General features: G+C 38.9%; 2 protein-coding genes across 6 annotated transcripts in view; one reads left to right on the forward strand and one right to left on the reverse strand.

The window, feature by feature from the left end:
- The window catches only part of JAK1 (Janus kinase 1), a 124,624-nt gene extending 119,058 nt beyond the window's left edge, over window positions 1–5,566 (forward strand). For all 4 annotated transcript variants that reach the window (XM_045897492.3, XM_064589020.1, XM_045897491.3 and 1 more), the window contains 5 exons: window positions 306–430; window positions 793–965; window positions 2,532–2,649; window positions 3,382–3,492; window positions 4,328–5,566. In XM_045897492.3, the coding sequence (XP_045753448.1) occupies window positions 306–430; window positions 793–965; window positions 2,532–2,649; window positions 3,382–3,492; window positions 4,328–4,423 (623 nt within the window). In that variant the 3' untranslated portion in view covers window positions 4,424–5,566. The remainder of the gene's footprint in view (window positions 1–305; window positions 431–792; window positions 966–2,531; window positions 2,650–3,381; window positions 3,493–4,327) is intronic.
- RAVER2 (ribonucleoprotein, PTB binding 2) overlaps window positions 4,536–21,072 on the reverse strand; it is a 96,388-nt gene continuing 79,851 nt past the window's right edge. For both annotated transcript variants that reach the window (XM_064589021.1, XM_045897495.3), the window contains exon 12: window positions 4,536–7,539. In XM_064589021.1, the coding sequence (XP_064445091.1) occupies window positions 7,393–7,539 (147 nt within the window). In that variant the 3' untranslated portion in view covers window positions 4,536–7,392. The remainder of the gene's footprint in view (window positions 7,540–21,072) is intronic.

The raw sequence follows: 21,072 nt of genomic DNA on the forward strand, positions 1-21,072 counted from the left end.
ACTGTATTCCAAAATTGGTAATGAAATGATGTGGCTCGTAATTTTTGAAAACCAGTCATCCACAGTGGTTTGCAGAGCACTGTTAGCTCAGTGGGTGCTGATGACTGGGCTTTGTTATGTACATGAGTGTAACTATCTCCGTTCTTTGAGGATCCCGAGGTTCTGGAGCTTAAGAGGTTCAGTAGTGATTCAGGGGTGACACTGAAATCAGCTCAGGGCCTGCATCTCCAGATCCTGCACCCTTTACTCTCCCACAGTTCCTTCATCTGGCGACCTTGTCCTGATGGGTGTTTTTTTCCAAACAGGAGGAAATGGTATTAAGCTCATCATGGAATTTCTGCCTTCAGGAAGCCTTAAGGAATATCTTCCAAAGAATAAGAACAAAATTAACCTCAAACAGCAATTAAAATACGCCGTTCAGATTTGTAAGGTAAAAGAAAAAAAACCACGTCAAAGATCAAAAAATCAGGCACGCTGTCCTGGGTAATTGGGTTGTAATTAGACTGCAACTGGGAAGCTTTCCAGTAATTGTACCTGTACCATTTTGCTCTGCATGATTTGGATGAAAATTAGCCAGTACTAAGAAAACTGATTTGTTAATATGGCTGACTTAATGTGTATTTCTTTGAATTGGGTTAGTCTAAACTATTCTTGCATTAAAAACAAACCAAAAAAACGAGTGATAGGTAAATGAAATGACATTGGTGCTTTTTCATGAAGCAGTGATGGATACAAAACAGAACCTGAACTAACCTTTAGCAAATGCACTCTCCCTTCACCTCTCTCCCTCAGGGGATGGACTATTTGGGTTCTCGGCAGTACGTTCACCGGGACTTGGCAGCAAGAAATGTCCTCGTTGAGAGTGAGCACCAAGTGAAAATTGGAGACTTTGGTTTGACCAAAGCAATTGAAACTGACAAGGAGTACTACACAGTCAAGGATGATCGGGACAGCCCTGTGTTTTGGTAACTGAATCTAATGTTATGTTAATGTCTTTTATTCTTCCTGCCCAAGTCAAGGCTGGAAAGAACTTAGCGCATTTGGAATTGATTAATTTCTGCCCTCAAGAAACACCTTTTAGGCTGTGTCACTAGAAAGCAGCCCACATAGAAATGCCTAAGGTTCATACGACACCATCTTCCAAGGAGTGGAGGACGCTAACCACCCGGTGGCTGACATGTCCAGCTTCCCAGGAGAGGGCATTCATCTGACACAGTCCTTAAAACTGTTAGTAGTGGTAGGGGTCACATGCATGCACAGGAGGCCTAGAGGGCAGGTAGGAAGAAGGGGTGGGAACGAGGTGAGGAAGTAGGCACTGACAGATTCAGGGAGATCCCAGACAGAGCAGAACGGAGCACAGTCCACAGGGAACTTGGCCATCTGCTCATGGATCACCGCAGTGTCTTGGTCAGATGGCTGCACCCTGACTGTGACCCCTTGCAGCCTGGAACACCATCCAAGGGAGAAGCTGTTTAAGCCTCTACTCTACTGCTCCTGTAGAACAAATCAATACCTCTGAGGTGCGTCCCGCATAGACACAAACCTAGATCTCTCCCACTCATGGAGCCTAAGGCTTCATTCAGTCATTAATATATGTATCAGGGCCCTACTTTGTGCTGGGTACTAGTACTAGAGATCCGTGGTGAACAAGCAGACTGAGTATAGAATTTAATGGATTGGGCAGCCAATTTCATGGTGGTATAAGCATGGAAAGGTTTAGGTTTGGTTTTCTGGAAGTCCTATTAAGACTTTAAAAGATCCATGGGGTTTGTAAGGATGGTAGAAGAAGGCATGTGTGACTAGCAAGAATGAGATGAGAGCAGTGAATATCCTAGGACCTGAATCTGAATCAGCTCGGTGTGGGACTGGATCACGACAAAGTGGGAGGTCTCAAGGACTTGCTAAGGCGGAGCACCGGAGGCCGAGTCACAGAGCTGGCACTCTGCCTTCGAGCTTTGGGACATACCACTGGAGGGTTTAAGAATGGTGGCTTTTGCTTTAAAAAGATCACTGTGGATGGGAGGGGAGCAAGATTGGAGCTAAGGGAGTGTGATTCAACCAGAGCCAGTGAGGGTGTGAACTAGGACAGTGGTTAGGACAGTGACGGTGGGCCTTAAGAGAAGTGAGTAGGTTTGAGAAGTATAGGAACCTGGATATAGGGGTGACTCCGTTTCTGGCTTGGGGAGTTGGGTGTCATCCAACAAAACAGTTGACCTTGGAAGAAGGCTGCATAGTGAGGTCACTGCTGACTAATTTTGAACTTGCAAAGAACACTTGGGATGTGTCATCTTATGCCGCCTCCACATGGACAGCCCGTGGAATGAAGAGCACAAACTAATACTTTAAAGCAAATACATGCTACGGAGAGCCTGTGACGGTATTGTTCATGTCAGATATGTGCATCAGCAGACGTGTGATTAATACATCAAACACTGAGAAAAGCCGAAGAAGTGATTTTTTTGGAGATACTCTGTAATGTGTTGGAATATCCTTCCCAGGAAATGAAGTTTTCATGGTCTGCTTTCTTTCAGGTATGCTCCTGAATGTTTAATTCAGTGTAAATTTTATATCGCCTCTGACGTCTGGTCGTTTGGAGTGACTCTGCATGAGCTGCTTACTTACTGTGACTCAGATTACAGCCCCATGGCGGTAAGTCTTCCTTGTATCTTCATCCAAATCCAGCACCCATTGAAAATGTGTAAATTTTGTTCTTAAAGGGAATCCAGTTAGTGTGTTACAGTGGGAAGCGTCACTTTTCCATTTAACATGGTATGTCACTTGACACTTATTTGTGGCTCTCTCAAGTCCTCATTTCACAAGGAGCCCAAGTTCTAGAAAATGATGCTGACTTTCAAGGATCTTACCTGTGTGAGGATTCCAGGGGCAGTTTCCTGGGAGAATGAGGGAGCAGTGGGGAGGGCCTTGTTTGAGCTTCAGGAATTCATAAATGATTTAAGATCATTTTCACTGAGACAGTGTCTTCAGCCAGGGGAAGGGATGGTTGGTAAAGTCTGAGAGAGTGTAATCACAGACTAATCATTGAGAGCTAATCAAGATTTTGGGCTTTCATTTAAAATTACTAAGGAGAGGGGCACCTGGGTGGCTTAGTCGGTTAAGTATCTGCCTTTGGCTCAGGTCATGATCCCAGGGTCCTGGGATCCAGCTCCACATTGGGCTCCCTGCTCAATGGGGAGTCTGCTTCTCCCTCTCCTGCTCCCCCCTCTCTCTGTCAAATAAGTAAAATCTTTAAGAAAAATAAAGTTACTAAGGAAAAAAGCCTTTTTATTATCTTAATTTACAGTTAAACCTAGAAATTTTACCTTAATCTACTGTTGATATAAATATATGCTAAAATACTTGATTTGGTTTGATTTTACATAGTTGTTCCTGAAAATGATAGGCCCAACTCATGGCCAGATGACAGTCACAAGACTTGTGAATACATTAAAAGAAGGAAAACGTTTGCCTTGTCCACGTCACTGTCCAGATGAGGTATTTGTGGGCTATTTTACAGTAATAAACTCAGTTTATGTTATGTTTTCAGGGCTTGAGTTACTTGGCAAGGGTTTGGGTGGGAAGAAGTAGAAAAGTCATTTTTAAAATAATTTCCTGAAGCTGAATTTCAGATCAGACATCTGTAAAACCTTCTTTGGGGCAGATGACAGCCACAAGTTAGGTTTAAAGTAAGGATTCCCTCCAAAAGTAGGCTCACCTCAGTGAGCACCCTAAAGCAACACACTCTAGTGTAGCCTGATTGTGACAAGTACATATAGAGTTGACCCTTGACACGGGATTAGGGGTGCTGACCTTCTACACAGTTGAAAATCTGAATGTGGCTTTTGATTACCTAAAACAAGTCTCCTGTTGACCAGGAGCCTTACTGATAATAATTACAAGAGAAAAAAATGGTAAGAGAAAATACATTTATAGCACTAGATCATATTTAATGAAAAAACTGTGTATATAACTGGACCTGCACAGTTCAAATCTGTGTTGTTTGCCGCTCAGCTGTAATTGTATGTTAGTAGCATTTATGACATTTTTTCAGTTTTCTGTATTCTAAGGTGATTTGAGCCTTTAAGGCCAACTCTAAAGACTATTTGAGATGTACTGAAGAGTTTGTATGAATCAAAGAACCACCAGTGAGGGAATTTAGAGTCAAGTCTGCACTGAGATGTAATGACCTGGATGTTCTGGAAGGTCGATTCATGAGCTTCTCAAGATAGATTGTTCGTCAGTAATACTTTGAGTAATAAGTCCATTTATAAGTAGTGGTAAGTCCATTTCCAAGAATTTTTTTAACTCGATTCCCCCGCCCTTCTTACAGGTTTATCAACTTATGAGAAAATGCTGGGAATTCCAACCATCCAATCGGACAACTTTTCAGAACCTTATTGAAGGATTTGAAGCACTTTTAAAATAAGAAGCATGGATAACATTTAAACTCCTGTGTATCAGGTCCTCCTCCCCCAACCAATACCCAAGCCATTTAAAATTTTTAATGGAAAAATTTGTATTTGGGTATGTAAGGCACACTGTGGTGCTTGTTATGTGTACGTACTGCCCTCTTGAAATTTGGCACCTGTAACAGATAACGACCACCGAAACAATAGAAAGCACTTAAGCACTCCTCCTTTTGAAAAGAATGGAAAGCACCGTTCTGTTTGGCTAGCGTACTGTCCCAGTTGCATACCAGAAAGGGAGAGGAGCCGACAGAAGCCCTTGTTCCCAGCCGCCCGTTGATCTGAAATGCTTTCCCGGCAGATAGAGATTGATGGACTTAGGCACTACTCTAACATGCCCTCAGATTTCAGTATCTCTACAGTGATAGACCAAGCATTCTTGAAATATTAGATACCCATTAGTAGACTATTGTTTCTATACCAAGATGAGTGTATTCCTGTCACCAGTAGGACTTAAACTTTGAGTTGTCTCTTCAGTGGCTTTGCTCCTGTCCCCGTGGGTGACCAGCAATCTGGTCAGAGCCAGGGGGACAGCTGTGGAATAGATACTCTGTTGCCTGTTAATTCTTGAGAACCAAGCCTGTGCTTTCCTGAAAAGTATACCTTTAATCAGAACGGACTCCAAGACCCTGGGTACTATCATACCTGCTTTTCAGAAATGTTAATGTTTATCCTTTTCTAACTAACTCTACCACTTTGGGGCAAGCTGTTGCAGCATTGGTTTTGGATGCTGTGTGCAACCAATCAGTGTTTTTGTACTTAACCATCCATATTACAAGAGTTCAGGAGCTACTAGACAGTTTGCTTGGAGGTAGCTGGGTAATCAAAAATGTCTAATCTCTGATTCAATGTGAACCGTAAGAACTTGATGACCAAGAGTCTGAAAAACTTTTTGTTAATGCTGTCTAGCATTTGTTTGATATCCTTACTTTTCACCTTTTGAGCCTAAAGAGTTCTGGATTGATTCAATGGCAACAATAAACTTGCCATTTAAATTTATTCAATAACCCTACATCACCAAGGTCTCTGTCTGTGTCAAACCTGTGGCCACTCTATATGCACTTTGTTTACTCTTTATACAAATAAATATACTAGAGACTTCACATGCAAATGCCTTTTAATATTAAGATTTCAAAGCATTCAAACAATTTGTTTACATAGAAAAATAACAGTATAATAACAGTATAGACTTTGTGTGGGGGGGCGGAGTTTGGTAATGGTCCTTATTACAAACACCACTTGATTGGTACTTATCTGTTCTATCCAATGATACACAGAGGGCAGATCCATACAACCTCTCCCTGCTTTCATTTTGCAGCTCTGACTTAAAATTCACCATCTTCTGTTTATATTATCAGAGAGGTGTGACTAAGCATTGAAGATGCTTAATGCAATAGGAAATGGGAAGGAGAAGCGCAGAACATGGAGAAACCATTATTCATCTGCTGAGTCATAACTGATGCCAGTCCTTAACTTTCTAGCTGTCATTTTCTAATAGAAGTTAATAGGAAATAAGACCAATTTCTTTACAAATCGTATGTACCACTTTTAAACTTGATGATTAGAATAGGGTACCTTATTACAAGACATTTAATGATCTGATTTCAAAAAGACTAGGCTCATTGAGACTCATAACAAGGAACAAACTTGGAAATTTCTAGATGGCAAAGGTCTTCAGGAAATGATGTCAAAAGTTATATGCAATAATCACAATTCTTGCTGAAGTAAATTGAGTTAAATAGCTGATAATTTTTCAGCCTAACACTACAAAAGAATAAGAGACAAAGCAGAAAGTGAGGTATAACTTACTAGCTCAAAATTGTTACACTGTTACTCCACAGTGCTCCTTCAGTATTGACGGTTGAACTATACTGTGGAAATAGGGCATTTGAGGATCCAAACAGGCCTTGTTCTAGCAATTGTTTATGCCATGAAATCAGACACAGAAACCTACATCGCTTGCCACTTAGATTAGGGAATTAGTGCCATTAGGCCAGGAGTCAGCACACTTTCCCCCATAAAGGCCCCGACTAAGTATTTCAGGCTTTGCAGACCCTATGGGTCTCTGTCACAGCCACTAGAACACACAAGTAGCCCTAGACAGTATGTAAATGAATGAGCGTGTTTGTGTTCCAATATTAAATCTCTTCTACTTCATTTAAAAATGTAAACCTCATTCTTAGCTTGCAGACAGTGTAAAAACAAGTGGAGGACTAAACTTGACCCCAGGGTATAGGCTGCCAACCCCTGAAATTATTTCACCAAAGCTACTTTTTTTTTTTTTTTTTCAAAAATAGCTTGTTTTTCACAAAAGGTATAAATGGTAAATAACATTAAAAGTTAAGCATCTATAGTTGTGTAGAACTTGGACCTTACTATCACTCTCGGATTTATGTTGTGGGGCTGATGTGGGGGTAATTATTTAGTTTGCATGTAGAGCATCTTTATAACATTACCACCACTGCATTTTGTAGTTGCACTCTTGTAGTTCTAGGAAAAGTTTTAAAAATCTATAAATGAGATTACTTCTAGGGAAAGTAGATTGAAATGCACAGTGGCATATAAGAAACTCATTCTTCTAAGGCTCAGGAAACAAGACCGTTTCCCATTTATTGCTTCATACTTTTATATATGGTGTCAAAATTATTCCCAGTCCTAAACAAGGAATATTGGAACATTGTTAATTTCTCCAATGGACTATAAGTTAATACCAATTAAGATGCATCTACTTGTAATGGAAAATGTCCTGTATTATTTTATTGCTACTTATTTTTTATTTGGCAATTCTGCTTGCTGCACAATACAGTTCCTTCTGGGAAATTAGAAACCCGTATTTAAAGGATATGGCTAGTCTGAATGTAGTTAAGGCAGCAATGAACAGCAGAGATACTGCAAAAAACCTTATGAGGTTATAAGGAGAGAACTTAACTCAATATACGCGCTTCTTTTTAAAGTAGGTTTCCATGTAATAAGCTCCTGTGCCCTGAGAATGCTGGTCAACAAATTCCACAGAACCACCTTCTGGGGCAGAGATGAGATATGATGAGCCTCGCTTTTCATTTCTTAAAGAGGATACCTATGGGAAAAAGCACAATGCTAATATCTAAATTAAAAATTGGTTTTTCATTAAAGATATTTATAAGAAAAGCAATTCTGATTTGGTCTAAAAACAAAATAGGATAAATAGCAAATCTATCAAATTAAAACATTAAGATTTCTATATCAAAATCACTTGTGGAACTTTTAAAAAATACAAACCAGCCTCTGAGTGCCCTCTCCCCTCCACCCCCAATATTTGGGGGAAAGAAAAAAAAAAAGCAATTGCATTGCTTCTGCTGTCCCCACCTAGTTAAACCCCACTGCGTCAGAATACCTATACGAGATGTCCGTATTCCTCTGACAAAGGTGAGTGGCTAAGAAGTTGAACTGCATATCAAATTAGATGGTGGGTCTGTCTAGTAACAAAAGAAGCGGCAACGTACTAGTAGGTGTAAAAACACAAGTGGTTCCAGACCCAAGTGGAACACAGGTGTGCATGGGGAATTCAAGACTGTTTCCAGAGCTCAGAGGAAGATGGCAGAATAGGAAGATCCTGAGCTTACCTCATCCCATAGGGGCAACGACATCTATGCAACTAATTCTGAAGATGACCTGAAGACTCACAGATCTTCCACAGCCAATAGAAGGCTACACGGAAAAGGGTAGGAGGAGCAGAAATGCAATATGGAACCAAACCCCAGCACAACTACCCACAAACAGGAGGGACATCATAAGCACAGAGGAGCAAGGGGATCAGAGCCCACACCGAACAGCCTGCACTGGGAAGCTGATTATCCATACCTCTGGCTTTCAAAATCAGCAAGGCTTACCTCCAGGAGAGCTGGAGGGCTGTAAGAAACTGAGTCTCCACCCTTAAAGAGCCAACAAGCCAAATAACAGCCCAAGACACAGCACGAAAGAGTTTGAAAAGTACCTGGGCTATACATGGAGATTTATTGACTAATTTTAGGACATGTACCAGTGGGGCAGGCATCTGCAGGAGTTTTCTCTGGAAATAAAAGTGCTGGCAGGTGCCATTTTTCTTGCCTTTCCCCAGCCTAGATAGCCAGAGGCTTCCAGGAGTCAGTTCTAGCACTCTTCATCTGCCTTGCTAGCACTACATGCCCCATCATGTCATTCCTTCGTGGACCTGCCCGGGGCAGGGGAGGGATGCAAACCCTCTCCACCAGCACACACGCAGCAGTCAAAGTGGCTCATTACTATACAGATAGCTGGGCTGAGTGCCAACCCTGCCCACCAGTGAGCCTACGGTGGCTGCAGTCAGGCTTCTAAGCCAGCAGCACAGAAAGCAAACCCTACCCACCAGTGCACCCACAGTAGCTGCAACCAGGCCTCACAGGGAGCAAGCCCTGCATGCCTGGCCACTTGCAGTAGTCATAGCTCAGCCACAACAGTAGGGCACATGTAGCCCACACAGGGAACACCCTTGGAGTACTTGGTTCTAGTGACTAGCAACAGTTTACAACAGGGCCCCTTCTACACAAAGCCACTACTTTCAAGATCAGGAGAAAGAGCTGACCTGCTTAATATGTAGACAAACAAGGAGTTAGACAAAATGACACAAAGGAATATGTCCCAAATGAAAGATGACAAAAATCACAGAAAAAGAACTAAATAAAACAGAGATAAGCAATATGCTTGATAAAAAGTTCAAAGTCATGGTCATAAAGATACTCACCAGACGAGAGAAGAGTGGATGAACTCAGAACTTCAACAGAGAGATAGAAAATATAAAAACCAATCAGAGATGAAGAATATGATAGCTGATACGAGCAATACACTAGTGGGAATCAACAGATTAGAGGATGCCGAAGAATGGATCAGGGATCTGGAAGACAGGGTAATGGGAAGCAACCAGGCTGAACAGCAAAAAGAATAAATAATGACAGGTTAAGAGACCTCTGCAACATCATCAGAATAATAACATTCACATTATAGGAACCCAGAAGGAGAAGAGAGAGAGAAGGCAACAGAACTTACTTGAAGAAATAACATCTGAAAACTTTCCTAATCAGGGGAAAACAGACATTCAGGTCCAGGAAACAGAGAGCCCCAAACAAGATGAGCCCAAGGATGTCCACACCAAGAGTCATAATAATTAAAACGGCAAAAATTAAAGATGAAGAGGGAATCTTACAAATAAGAGATAAGTAAACAGTTACATACAAGGGAAACCCCATAAGGGTATCATCTGATTTTTCAGCAGAAACTTTACAGTCCAGAGGAGTGGCATGCTATATGCAAGGTGCTGAAAGGATAAAACTGACAACCAAGAACACTATATTCAGCCTTACAAGAAATGTTAAAGAGAGTTCTTTAAGTGGAAAAAAGGCCATAACTAGAAGAAAATTATGAAAGGAAGAACTTTTGCTGGTAAAAGTAAACATAGTAAAGGTAGTAGGTCAATCATAAAGCTAGTAAGGAGATTAAAACACAAAAGTAGTAAAATTAATTATATATTCAAAAATTAGTCAAGGGGTACACAAGATACAGAATAAGACATACATAAAATGTGGAAGGAGTAAAAATTTCATGCTTTTAAAAGGTGTTTGAGCTTAAGTGACCATCAAACTCAATGTAGACTGCTGTATACACATAGGATGTTATATATGAACCCAGTGGTAACCAAAACCCTCTAATAGGTAAAGAGAAAGGAATCCAAGCATAAAACACTCAAGAAAGCCATCAAACCACAAGGGAGGAGAGCAAAAGAAGAAAGGAACAAAACAAAAAAGTTAACAAAATGACAACACATCAATACTTACTTTAAATGTAAATGGACTGAATGGTCCAATCAAAAGACACAGAGTTGATAAAAAGAGTAAGACCCAAAGACCCATCTATATGCTACCTACAAAAGACTCACTTTAGACCTAAAGACATATACAGACTAAAATGAAGATATAGAAAAAAGTTATTCCATGTATATGGAAGCCAAAAAAACCCCAAAATCAAAAAACAAACCCCACACCTGGGGTACCAATACTCAGATAAAATAGACTTTAAAACAAAGACTGTCACAAAAGAAAAAAAGGTCATTACATATTGATAAAGGGATCAATCCAAGAAGATATAACAATTGTAAATATTTGTGCACCCAATTTAGGAACACCTAACTATATAAAAAAAAAATATTAACAGACATAAGGGAGAAACTGGCAGTAATACAATAAAAGTAGGGGATGTTAACACACTACTTACATCAATGTATAGGTCATCCAGACAGAAAAATGAATACGGAAACAATGGCTTTGAATAAATCTTTAGACCAGAGGGACCTAACAATATATACAGAACATTCCACTCCAAAAGGACAGAATACATATTCAAGGGCATGTGGGACATTCTCTAGGATAGATAGGCCATAAAACAAATCTCAATATGTTTAAGAAAACATATCAAGTATCTTTTCTGATCAGAGCAGTTAGAAATCAATTAGAAGGAAAAAAACTGGAAGAAACACAAACACATGTAGGCTAAATAACATGTTACTAAACAACCAATAAGTCAATGAAGAAATCAAAGAGCATATCAGAAAAATATCTGGACATAAATGAAAATGGAGATGCTACAGTTCAAAATCTTTAGGATGCAGCTAAAGCAGTTCCAAGAGGGAAGTTCACAGCAATACATGCCTACCTCAAGAAACAAAAACTTCAACAATCTAACCTTATGCTTAAAGGAACTAGAATAAGAACAAAAGCCAAAGTTAGCAGAAAGAAGGAAATACTAAAGATCAGACTGGAAATAAATGAAATAAATCCTTAAAAAACAACAGGAATGATCAATGAGACTAAGAACTTGTTCTATGAAAATTGATACACCATTAGCCAACTAATCAATAAAAAAAAAAGAAAACCCAAAATTGGAAATGAAAGTTACAATGGATACCTCAGAAATACAAAAAATATATAATTACTACAGAAAATTATATGCCAACAAATTGGACAAACTAGAAGAAATAAATTCCTAGAAACATACAATCTTCCAAGACTGAATCAGAAAGAAACAGAAAACCTGAATAGGACCAATTACTATTGAGAAAATTGAATCAGTAAGCAAAAAAATTCCCAATAAGCCTAAGACCAGATGGCTTTACAGGTGAATTTTACCAAATATTTAAAGAAGTGTTAACTCCTATTCTCAAACTATTCAAAAAAATAGAAGAGGAATTCATTCCAAATTCATTCTATATGGCCAGCATTACCCTGATACCAAAACCAAAGATACAACCAAAAAAAATTACAAGCCAATATCCTTCATGAACATAGTTGCAAAAATCTTCAAAAAATATTAGCAAACTAAATTCAAAAATACTTAAAAAGACCATACACCACCGTCAAGTGGGATTTATTACAGGGATGCAAGGATGGCACAATATACACCAATCAATGTGATACACCACATTTACAAAGGGAAGGATCAAAGTCATATGATCACCTCAATAGATGCAGAAAAAGCATTTGACAAAATTCAACATGAATTCATGATAAAAACTCAACAGAGTGGGTAAGGAGGGATCATAACATAATAAAGGCCATCTATGACAACCCATTGCTAACATACTCGATGAAAAATAGAGCTTTTCCTCTAAGATCAGGAACAAGACAAGGATGTCCACTCTTGCCACTTTTATTCAATGTACTATTGGAAGTCCTAGCAATTGCAATCAGACAAGAAGAAAAGGCATCCAAATTGATAATAAGTTAAACTGTCAATATTTGCAGAGAACAGGATACTATATGTAGAGAACCCTAAAGACTCCACTAAAACCTGTTAGAATTTATAAATGAATTCATGGGTACCTGGGTGGTTCAGTTAAGCATCTGACTCTTGATTTTGGCTCAGATCATGATCTCAGGGTCATGAGATCGAGCCCCACATGAGGCCTGCGATGGGTGTGAAGACTACTTAAGATTCTCTCTTGCCCTCTCCTTCTGCCCTTCCCCTCTGCACACTCTCTCTCTAAAATAAAGAAATCTTTAAAAAAAAAAAAATGAATTCAGGAAAGTTGTGTAATACAAAACCAATATACAGAAATATGTTGCATTTCTATATACTAATAATGAAATAACAGAAAGGGAAATGAAGAAAAAAATACCCATTTACAACTGCATCAAAAGAATCAAATATTTAGGAATAAATTTAACCAAGGAGGTGAAAGACCTATCTTCTGAAAACCATAAGACACTGATGACAGAACTCAAAGATGACAAAATACATGGGAAAATATACCATGTTCATGGACTGGAAGAATATATTCTTAAAATGTCCATAATACCCAAAGCAATCTACCAATTTAATGCAATCTCTATCAAAATACCACAGTATTTTTTCAGAATAGCCAAAAAAAAAAAAAAAAAATCCAAAAATTTGTCTGGAACTACAAATAAGCCCCTAAATAGCCAAAGGAATCTTGAAAAAGAAGAACAAAGCTGAAGGTATCACAATCCCAGATCTCAAATTATATTACAAAGCTGTAGTAATTAAAACAGCATGGTGTTAGCACAAAAACAGATACATAGATCAACGGAACAGAATTGAGAGCCCATGTTTATGTGGTCAATTAGTAACAACAAAGATAACAACAAAAATAAACAATTGAGCAAAGACCCTCTCTTCAATAAATGGTACTGAGAAAACTGGACAACTATATGCAAAAGAATGAAACTGAATCACCTTACACAGTACACAAAATAAATTCAAAATAGATTAAAGACCTAAATGTGAGACCTAAAACCATAAAACTCATATAAGAAAATAGACAGTAATCTCTTGGACATCAAACTTTTCTGGATATGTCTCCTCTAAGGAAAGCAAAAGCAAAAAACCCCAAACCAACCAACAAAAATCAAAATTGGGCTTACATCAAACCAAAAAAGATTTCGCACAGTGAAGGAAACCATCAACAAAACAAAAACCAAACCCATCTGCTCCTTCCAGCCCACTCCAAGTCATCAGTGTCTCTCTAGAAGGAGTTGTTACACATGCCTGTGCCCCAGCTTTTATGGCTGCCACCCAAGGGATGGTCTCTAGATAGCCTGACTCTGATAGCCAACAGAACTTATATTCATGTGTCCTACAGTACTGTAGGACACAAAAAACAAATTCTTAATGGATGCAGGAACATCCTCTCTACCCCCAACCTATGACTATATACCTGGGCCCAGCACAGAGGGAACAGGCAAAACCTTCCATTTCTATCTATTCCTGGAAGAGGTTTAACTACATACTTCCCCAGCTGCTGCCTGAGTGTCCAGGTTCTAATCAGCCTGCATCTAGGTGCTAACTGCAACCCATCCTTTTAGGACACTGACAAGTCTTAGTGCACCCTCAACTACTAAGAGTCACTAAGAACAAAGGAGGAGGCTTGGATAATCACAAAAGTTTGAGGGACACTAAGAGCTCAGGCCAGGTTTATCCCCTACACAACACCATTCTGTGAAGACTGGGAGAGGTGGCTATTTTATCTAATGTGCAGAAACCAACAGAGAGAGTCAAAGACAATGAAGAAACGGAAATGTGTTGCAAACAAAAGGACAAGATAAATATCCAGAAGCAGATTGCAATTAAACAGAGATAAGTGATTTACCTGAGAGGAGTTTGAAATAACAGTCAAAAAGTTTAAGAAAATAATGCATGAACAAAGTGAGAATTTCAACAGAGACAGAAAATATCTTAAAAGTACCAAACAGAAAACTCAGAGCTGAAGAATACAACTCAACTGAAAAAAATTCAACAGAAAGGTTTAGCAGCAGACTAGATCAACCAGAAGAAAGAGTTAATGAACTTGAAGACAGGTCAGTGGAATTCACCCAATCAGGGTTGTAAAAAAAAAGAATAAAGATAGCTTAAGGGACTTATGGATCACCATCAGACAAATCAATATATACATTATAGAGGTCCCAGAAGGAAAGGAGAGAGAAAAAGGGGCAGAAAGCTTTTTCAAAGAATGGATGAAAATTTTCCTACCCTGAGGGAAGAAACAGACATCCAGATCCATAAAGCCCAACAAGTACCAAACAAGATGAATTCAAAGAAACCTATACGGAGACACATTACAATTAAATTATTAGATATTAAAGATAAGGAGAGATTCTTAAAAGCAGCAAGAGAAAAGTTGTTATGCAAGGGAACCCCCTTAAGACTATAAGCAGATTTTTTAGCAAACCTAAAACCATAAAACTCTTAGAAGAAAACATGGGTGGTAAACTCCTTGGCATCAGTCTTGGTGATGATTTTTGGGTTTAACACCAAAAGTTAAAGGAAACAAAAGCAAAAAACAAAGCAGAGGGGAGCACAAGAAACTGAAAAGCTTCTGCACAGCACAGGATACCATCAACAAAATGAAAAAGCAACCTACTAAAGGAGAAAATACTGGCAAATCATGTATCTGATAAGGGGTTTAATGTCCAAAATAGATAAAGCACTCACGCAACTCAACAGCAAAAAACCAAACTGCTATTATAAAATGGACAGAGGATCTGAATAGACAACTGTCCAAAATGTAGAGATAGCCAATAGGTACATGAAAAGATGTTCAATAGCACTAATAATCAGGGAAATGCAGATCAAAACCACAGACAGCAGGAATGCATAAGCCTGTGATGGTACATGGAAGAGAGTAGTGGCAAATGAAGTTGGAAAGACATGCTGGCCTCAGTCACGGAGGGGGTGAGAATGAGATATCACCTCATACCTAGTAGAATGACTATTATCAAAAACAAGAGATGTTAACTATATTGGAATTAAAAACTTAATAAAAAAAAGATGAGATAAGTGTTGGTGAAGATGTGCAGAAAGGGGAACCTTTATGCACTACTGGGGAATGTAAATTGGTGCAACCACTATGAACAAAAGTAGAGCGGTTCCTCAAAAAATTAAAAAATAGAACTACCATTCGATCTAGCAATTCCAGTTTTGGGTATTTATCTGAAGGAAACAAAAACACTAACTTATTAGTGATATATGGGCTCCCATGTTCACTGCAGCATTATGAAAGCAACCTAAGCATCCATCAACGGATGAATGGATACAGAGAATCTCTCTCTCTCTCTCATGCACATACAGTGAGAGAGAGAGAGAGAGAGAGAGATTATTCAGCCATAAGAGAAGAAAATTTGTGACAACATAGATGGAGCTTGAGGGCATTATGGTCAATAAGTCAGCTAGAGAAAGACAAGCACCTTATGATTTCATAGGTGAAATCTAAAAAATCTAAAAAACAAAGAAGAGAAAGCAAATGACACTATAGATACAGAACACAGATTGGTGGTTGCCAGAGATGGTGGGGAGTAGGGTGGGTGAAATGGGTGAAGGTGGTTAAAAGATACAAACTTTCATTAATAGGTAAGTAAGTCTTAGGGATATAATGCACAGCATGGTAACTATAATAATACTGTGTTGTATATTTAAAAGTTGCTACAAGAGGGGCGCCTGGGTGGCTCAGTTGGTTAAGCGTCTGCCTTCAGCTCAGGTTGGTCCTGGGGTCGAGCCCTGCATCGGGTCCCCTGTTTGGCAGGGAGTCTGCTTTTCCCTCTGCCTCTGCCCTGCTCATGCTCTCTCTCTCACGCTCTCTAATAAATAAAATCTTTTTTAAAAAGTTGCTATAAGAGTAGATCTTAAAAGTTCTCATCAAAAGAAAAGAATCTGTAACCCTGTGTGGTGATGAATGTTAAACTAGACTTCTGTAATGATCATTTCACAATATATGCAAATACTGATGTTGTAGACTTGAAACTAATATGTTATATACCAACTATATCTCCATTAAAAAAAAGAAATTCCACCCTAGATTAAGATTGCCTGCAACAAAATTGCATACGAAGACCCTAATTCCTCCACTATCAAGCCTCTAATTATTCTCTTCAGCTGCCTTTTTTATTTGACCCCCTTTGTTGGTCTGGTGGTCTTACTGCATGTTAGACCGTGGCCACTAACACCATCAGACTCTTAGCTTCAGGTATAAAGAACTCTTTTTCTTTTCTTTCTTCTTATTTTTTAAATTTTATTATGTCAGTCACCATACATTACATCATTAGTTTTTGATGTAGTGTTCCATGATTCATTGTTTGCATATAACACCCAGTGCTCCATTCAGTATGTACCCTCCTTAATACCCATTACCGGGCTAACCCATGAACTCTTTTTCTTATTAGCGTTCTTCCTCTAATAAATAATCAGTCCATTAAATTAAATTTTGAAAAGCTACTTGTTTGATAACCCCATCCATTTTTCAAAGATAACAGGGAACAGGGAAAGAAATAATACCTAACTCTAGGATCTGGAAATTGCACACTTTCAATTCCTTTCCCTTGATTCTTCCTGCTGTGTGGTAATCCATATTTCCTGTCTTAGTATAAAGCAAATCAATAATCTGAATTTTCCTTTCTTTCTATACTATCTTTATTCTCAGAAGCCAGGGAGGAATTTATTAGGTGCTTTCACTGAAAGGACTTCCCAGTTGTGCTACATCATCCACAGGAAGAATCAAGTGAGATTTAGGAGATCAGCAAAACACTTCACTGAGCAGCACGGGGAAGATCAGTAAGAAGAGGAAAGGAAAATGGATGTCATTATCACCCATACGATATTGGGAGAAAGATGATTTTTCTGATATGCTCTATCTAACATATCTAATCATTAGTGCAAGGACTGCTGGGGACAATGGGAAGTGATGATAGTTGATTACGATTTTTGAAACAAAGCTCAGTGTTCTCAGAGAAATAAATCTGGATCAAACATCAGGAAAAGGGAAAACCACAAAAGATGAGAAGAGTATAAAGCAGGCAAACACTCTTCCTTCTAGTTCATATTAGCAGGATACAGACCTCCATTTCTTCATAGACTAACTATTGAGGGCACCGGGCTGTGTGCTATGGGGTTACCTAGATAAATGAAGCTTGTAGTGCCCTCCCAATGCTCATATCCTAGGAGGGGAAGTAAGAAAAGCACAAAACTAATTTCTAAAAGGAGAATGCCACCGTGCCAAATGAGACATAGAGGTGAAGTGCTCAAGCTTTTCATAGAAGGGAAAATGGGAGAGGAGAGTTTGAGAAACATGGACAAAATTCTCATGGATGAGAAGGCATCTGGATGGCCTGGGAGAGGATGTCAGTTGTGGACACGAAGAGAGTGGGAATGGCCCTTCTGGCCGAGAGGCGATGCCTGAGCAAAGACAAGTGGCAGGAAGGCACGGGCCTGGGAGGACACGCAGTGGCCGATCCATGGAAAAGAGTGCAGCAAATGAGGTTGGGAAGGCGAGCTGGCCTCAGTCATGGAGGGGCTGGAATGCCAGGCTAAGGATTATCAGTGGAATCATAAATCTGATCATGGAATCTGGAAAATGTAATAAGCAGCTCTATAAAAAGTGTGATAATGGAAGAGATAGGCATCAGATACACACATGTGGGCAAACACAGATTATATGTGATTTAAAACTTTGGTTAAACTTTTACATGGAATAAATAAGTGAGAAAGTGGTACATTTTGAAAATCTGAAAAAAAAATGTCAAGGGGCATTTATGCTTGGAGAGACTAAAGAAAGACACTGAGAAGAAGAGAATGTCTACTATTCAGGTGTAAACCAAATTAGCAAGATATCTAAATTATAATACATTTGAGAGAGAAACTGACAAAATTGAATGATGATGCTATTCTACACCGTATCGCTGACATCAGCCCTGTGCAGTAGCAGAAAAGGAACTATCTGCATTGAATAGATGTGAAAACAAAAGCTCAGATACCTTAGGTGACCTGGCTGAAATCACAAGGTTCTTAAATGTTAGAGCCATGAATCCAACCCATTTTTTTCTCACTCTGGTATCCTTTTCATTAATCCAATCCGCCTTATTTCTAAAAATAACATTTTGTGTTCAGATAGGATGAAGCCCATTCTGTAACTATGCAGCTGCTATTTTATTTTTGGATTTAAAGAAAGAAATCTTATTTTCTTCTTTTAATTAAAGCAAATATTTTTATCTTAATGTAAATGTAGACTCATTTCCTTTTGTTCCCATGTAAATTTAGAAAAGAGAACGTTGCGGTTTCATTTTTGGACTGGCAAAGTTTAATACTTAGTGTGTCTTAAGCTCGATATTTAAGCTCACTTCCATAATTGAACTGAAGGCTAATTTTAAAAGGCTGATAAGAATTCACAAAAACGGGATTGTGACTATCCCCAGGGAGATTCTTTTGGGATAGGTTCATGCCAATAGTGAACTGGGTTCAGCTCCTTACTACTGGTCGAAAGTCACACTAGTATTTGGTCCTGCTCTTCTGACAGGACTGGAACCGCGGGGTGGGTAGTCCTCGAAATACAAAATCAAATTGGTTTTTTGAAAATTCTGCCTCTACTAGGACTCCTCAGCCTCACCTTTTTTTTTTTTTTAATGAATTATAGGCCTGGCCTTTTTTTTTTTTTTTTTTTTTAAGATTTTATTTATTTATTTTAGAGAGAGGGAGCATACGAGTGGCGAGGAGAGGCAGAGGGAGAGGGAGAATCCTGAGCAGACACTGTGCTGAGCACGGAGCCTGATGTGGGGGCTCAGTCTCACGACCCTGAGATCATGACCTGAGCGGAAATCAAGAGCTGGACACTTAACTGACTGAGCCACCCAGGCGCCCCTCCTCAGCCTCACTTTTACCTTTAGCCCCACTTTACCTTCTCTGCGTCTTTTGTCTCATTAGTGGAGTTAGATTAGATGGAGAACCTAAAACGAACAACTGCACTAGTTCTTCTAGAATCTGTATCAACCCCTTAATATTCTTTTCCTATGGTTTCAAGTCCAGCTTTTGGACTTTATACCTAGAGAAACATGAATTAATTTATCTTCTCTGCATTAAGCATAGTTCACTTCTAAAATTTTATTTAAATACAATTTTTCTCTTGGGGCACCTGGGTGGCTCAGATGGTTAAGCGTCTGCCTTTGGCTCAGGTCATGATCCCAGGGTCCTGGGATCGAGTCCCACATCGGGCTTCCCGCCTGGCAGGGAGCCTGCTTCTCCCTCTCCCTCTGCTGCTCTCCTTGTGTTCCCTCTCTGTCAAAGAAATAAAATCTTTTTAAAAAATACAATTTCTCTCTCTTCCCCAGTTAAAAATATCTTAAAACCAAATTTGCTTTATTTTGTGACATTAATGACATAACAATGTCTCTTCCTCATATATATGCATAGATATTTCCAATTTTCACATTAATTTTTGCTTCTCAGCTACTTGCCTTTCCTCATAAATAATGTTAAGTTTTAACTTTGAATTTAAGGACTGATCCTCCAAAAGTACTGGAGCACATTCCAAAAAATAAAATTTGAGTGCCTCACAAGTTTCAGTCTGCCAGGTTATACAAATTCTATATCTTAGGTTTAAGTATGTTTAACAAGGACTCTTAGAGTGCCTGAGTGGCAAAGTCAGTTAAGTGACCAACACTTGGTTTCAGCTCAGGTCATGATCTCAGAGTCGTGAGACAGAGCCCCACATCAGGCTCCGTGCTTAGCATAGAGTCTGCTTAAGACTCTCTCTCCCTCTGCCCTTCCCCCTGCCCTCTCTCAAATAAATAATTTTTTTTTTTAAGGACTCTTACACATTAAAATCCTTTGAAAAATTAGACTAACATGTGAGAGTAGCAATTCAAAATTATCTTTAGATTTAAGTATACTGTACACTATTCTTTTATTAATTTTTTTAACATTTAAAAAACTGATTTCGTTTATAAACAAAGATTTTAAAGTCATGAGGGTAACTAAATTCCAAGTGGTTGTTTTCCTTAATTCCAGTTTTTAGCAAAAATCATTTTTTAAAGTATTTTCCAAATTATTGGCTAGGGTTAATATAATCTGTGGTTCCATAATTACTGTTTAAAGTAGCTTTAGGTTGTTAAAAATATTTCATACAGTTGGTGTTTTGTCACAAGGTTCTGATCTACCACAGTCCACACAAAAATCTTTTTGGCCGGTCTCTGCACCTTTTTCCCACTAGGTGGCAGCATTAGGCTCTATATGAACGGACTGAACACCAACCAGGCCTTTTTGTTCATTTTTCAGTTTCCTATTTCCTCATCACAGAGTCTTATTACACATTCTGTGGTTGATTCCCTGAAACAGGCAATCAGCTTCCTTGCAGGAAAGACTCCTGTAACCAAGGGCAACACAAGAGTACAACAGGCAGGTAGATAGTATTCCCCTAACATACCACATACCAGACAGCTACCAGTTTGGCAAGTGTCAAAAACCCTAAACCACAATTTAAACAGTCCTACAAAACAGCTGAAAACTTCCTACATTATTCTTTACATTATTACACTCATGACTATGTCAAACTGAAAAGTTGCCTAAGGGAAATCGTGACCTATTTTACCATATTTTACTAAAAAGGGGAGAGGAAGGAAATGTCTTGTTTTTGACAGATCTATAATTAGATGTTAGGTGTAGGCATTTAATAAAAGCTTAATGGGCTCAAAGCCTTCTCCCCTAAGGCGGCCTTCTCCCAACCATCTGACGTAGATGTACCGATTTATCACTACCTAGAACCTGACATTTCAAACTCCATTTATAC

This window comes from Mirounga angustirostris, unplaced genomic scaffold (genome assembly GCF_029215605.1).
Source record: "Mirounga angustirostris isolate CCGP_5_RB_7025 unplaced genomic scaffold, mMirAng1.0.hap1 SCAF_4, whole genome shotgun sequence".
In the NCBI taxonomy this organism is placed as follows: domain Eukaryota; kingdom Metazoa; phylum Chordata; class Mammalia; order Carnivora; family Phocidae; genus Mirounga; species Mirounga angustirostris.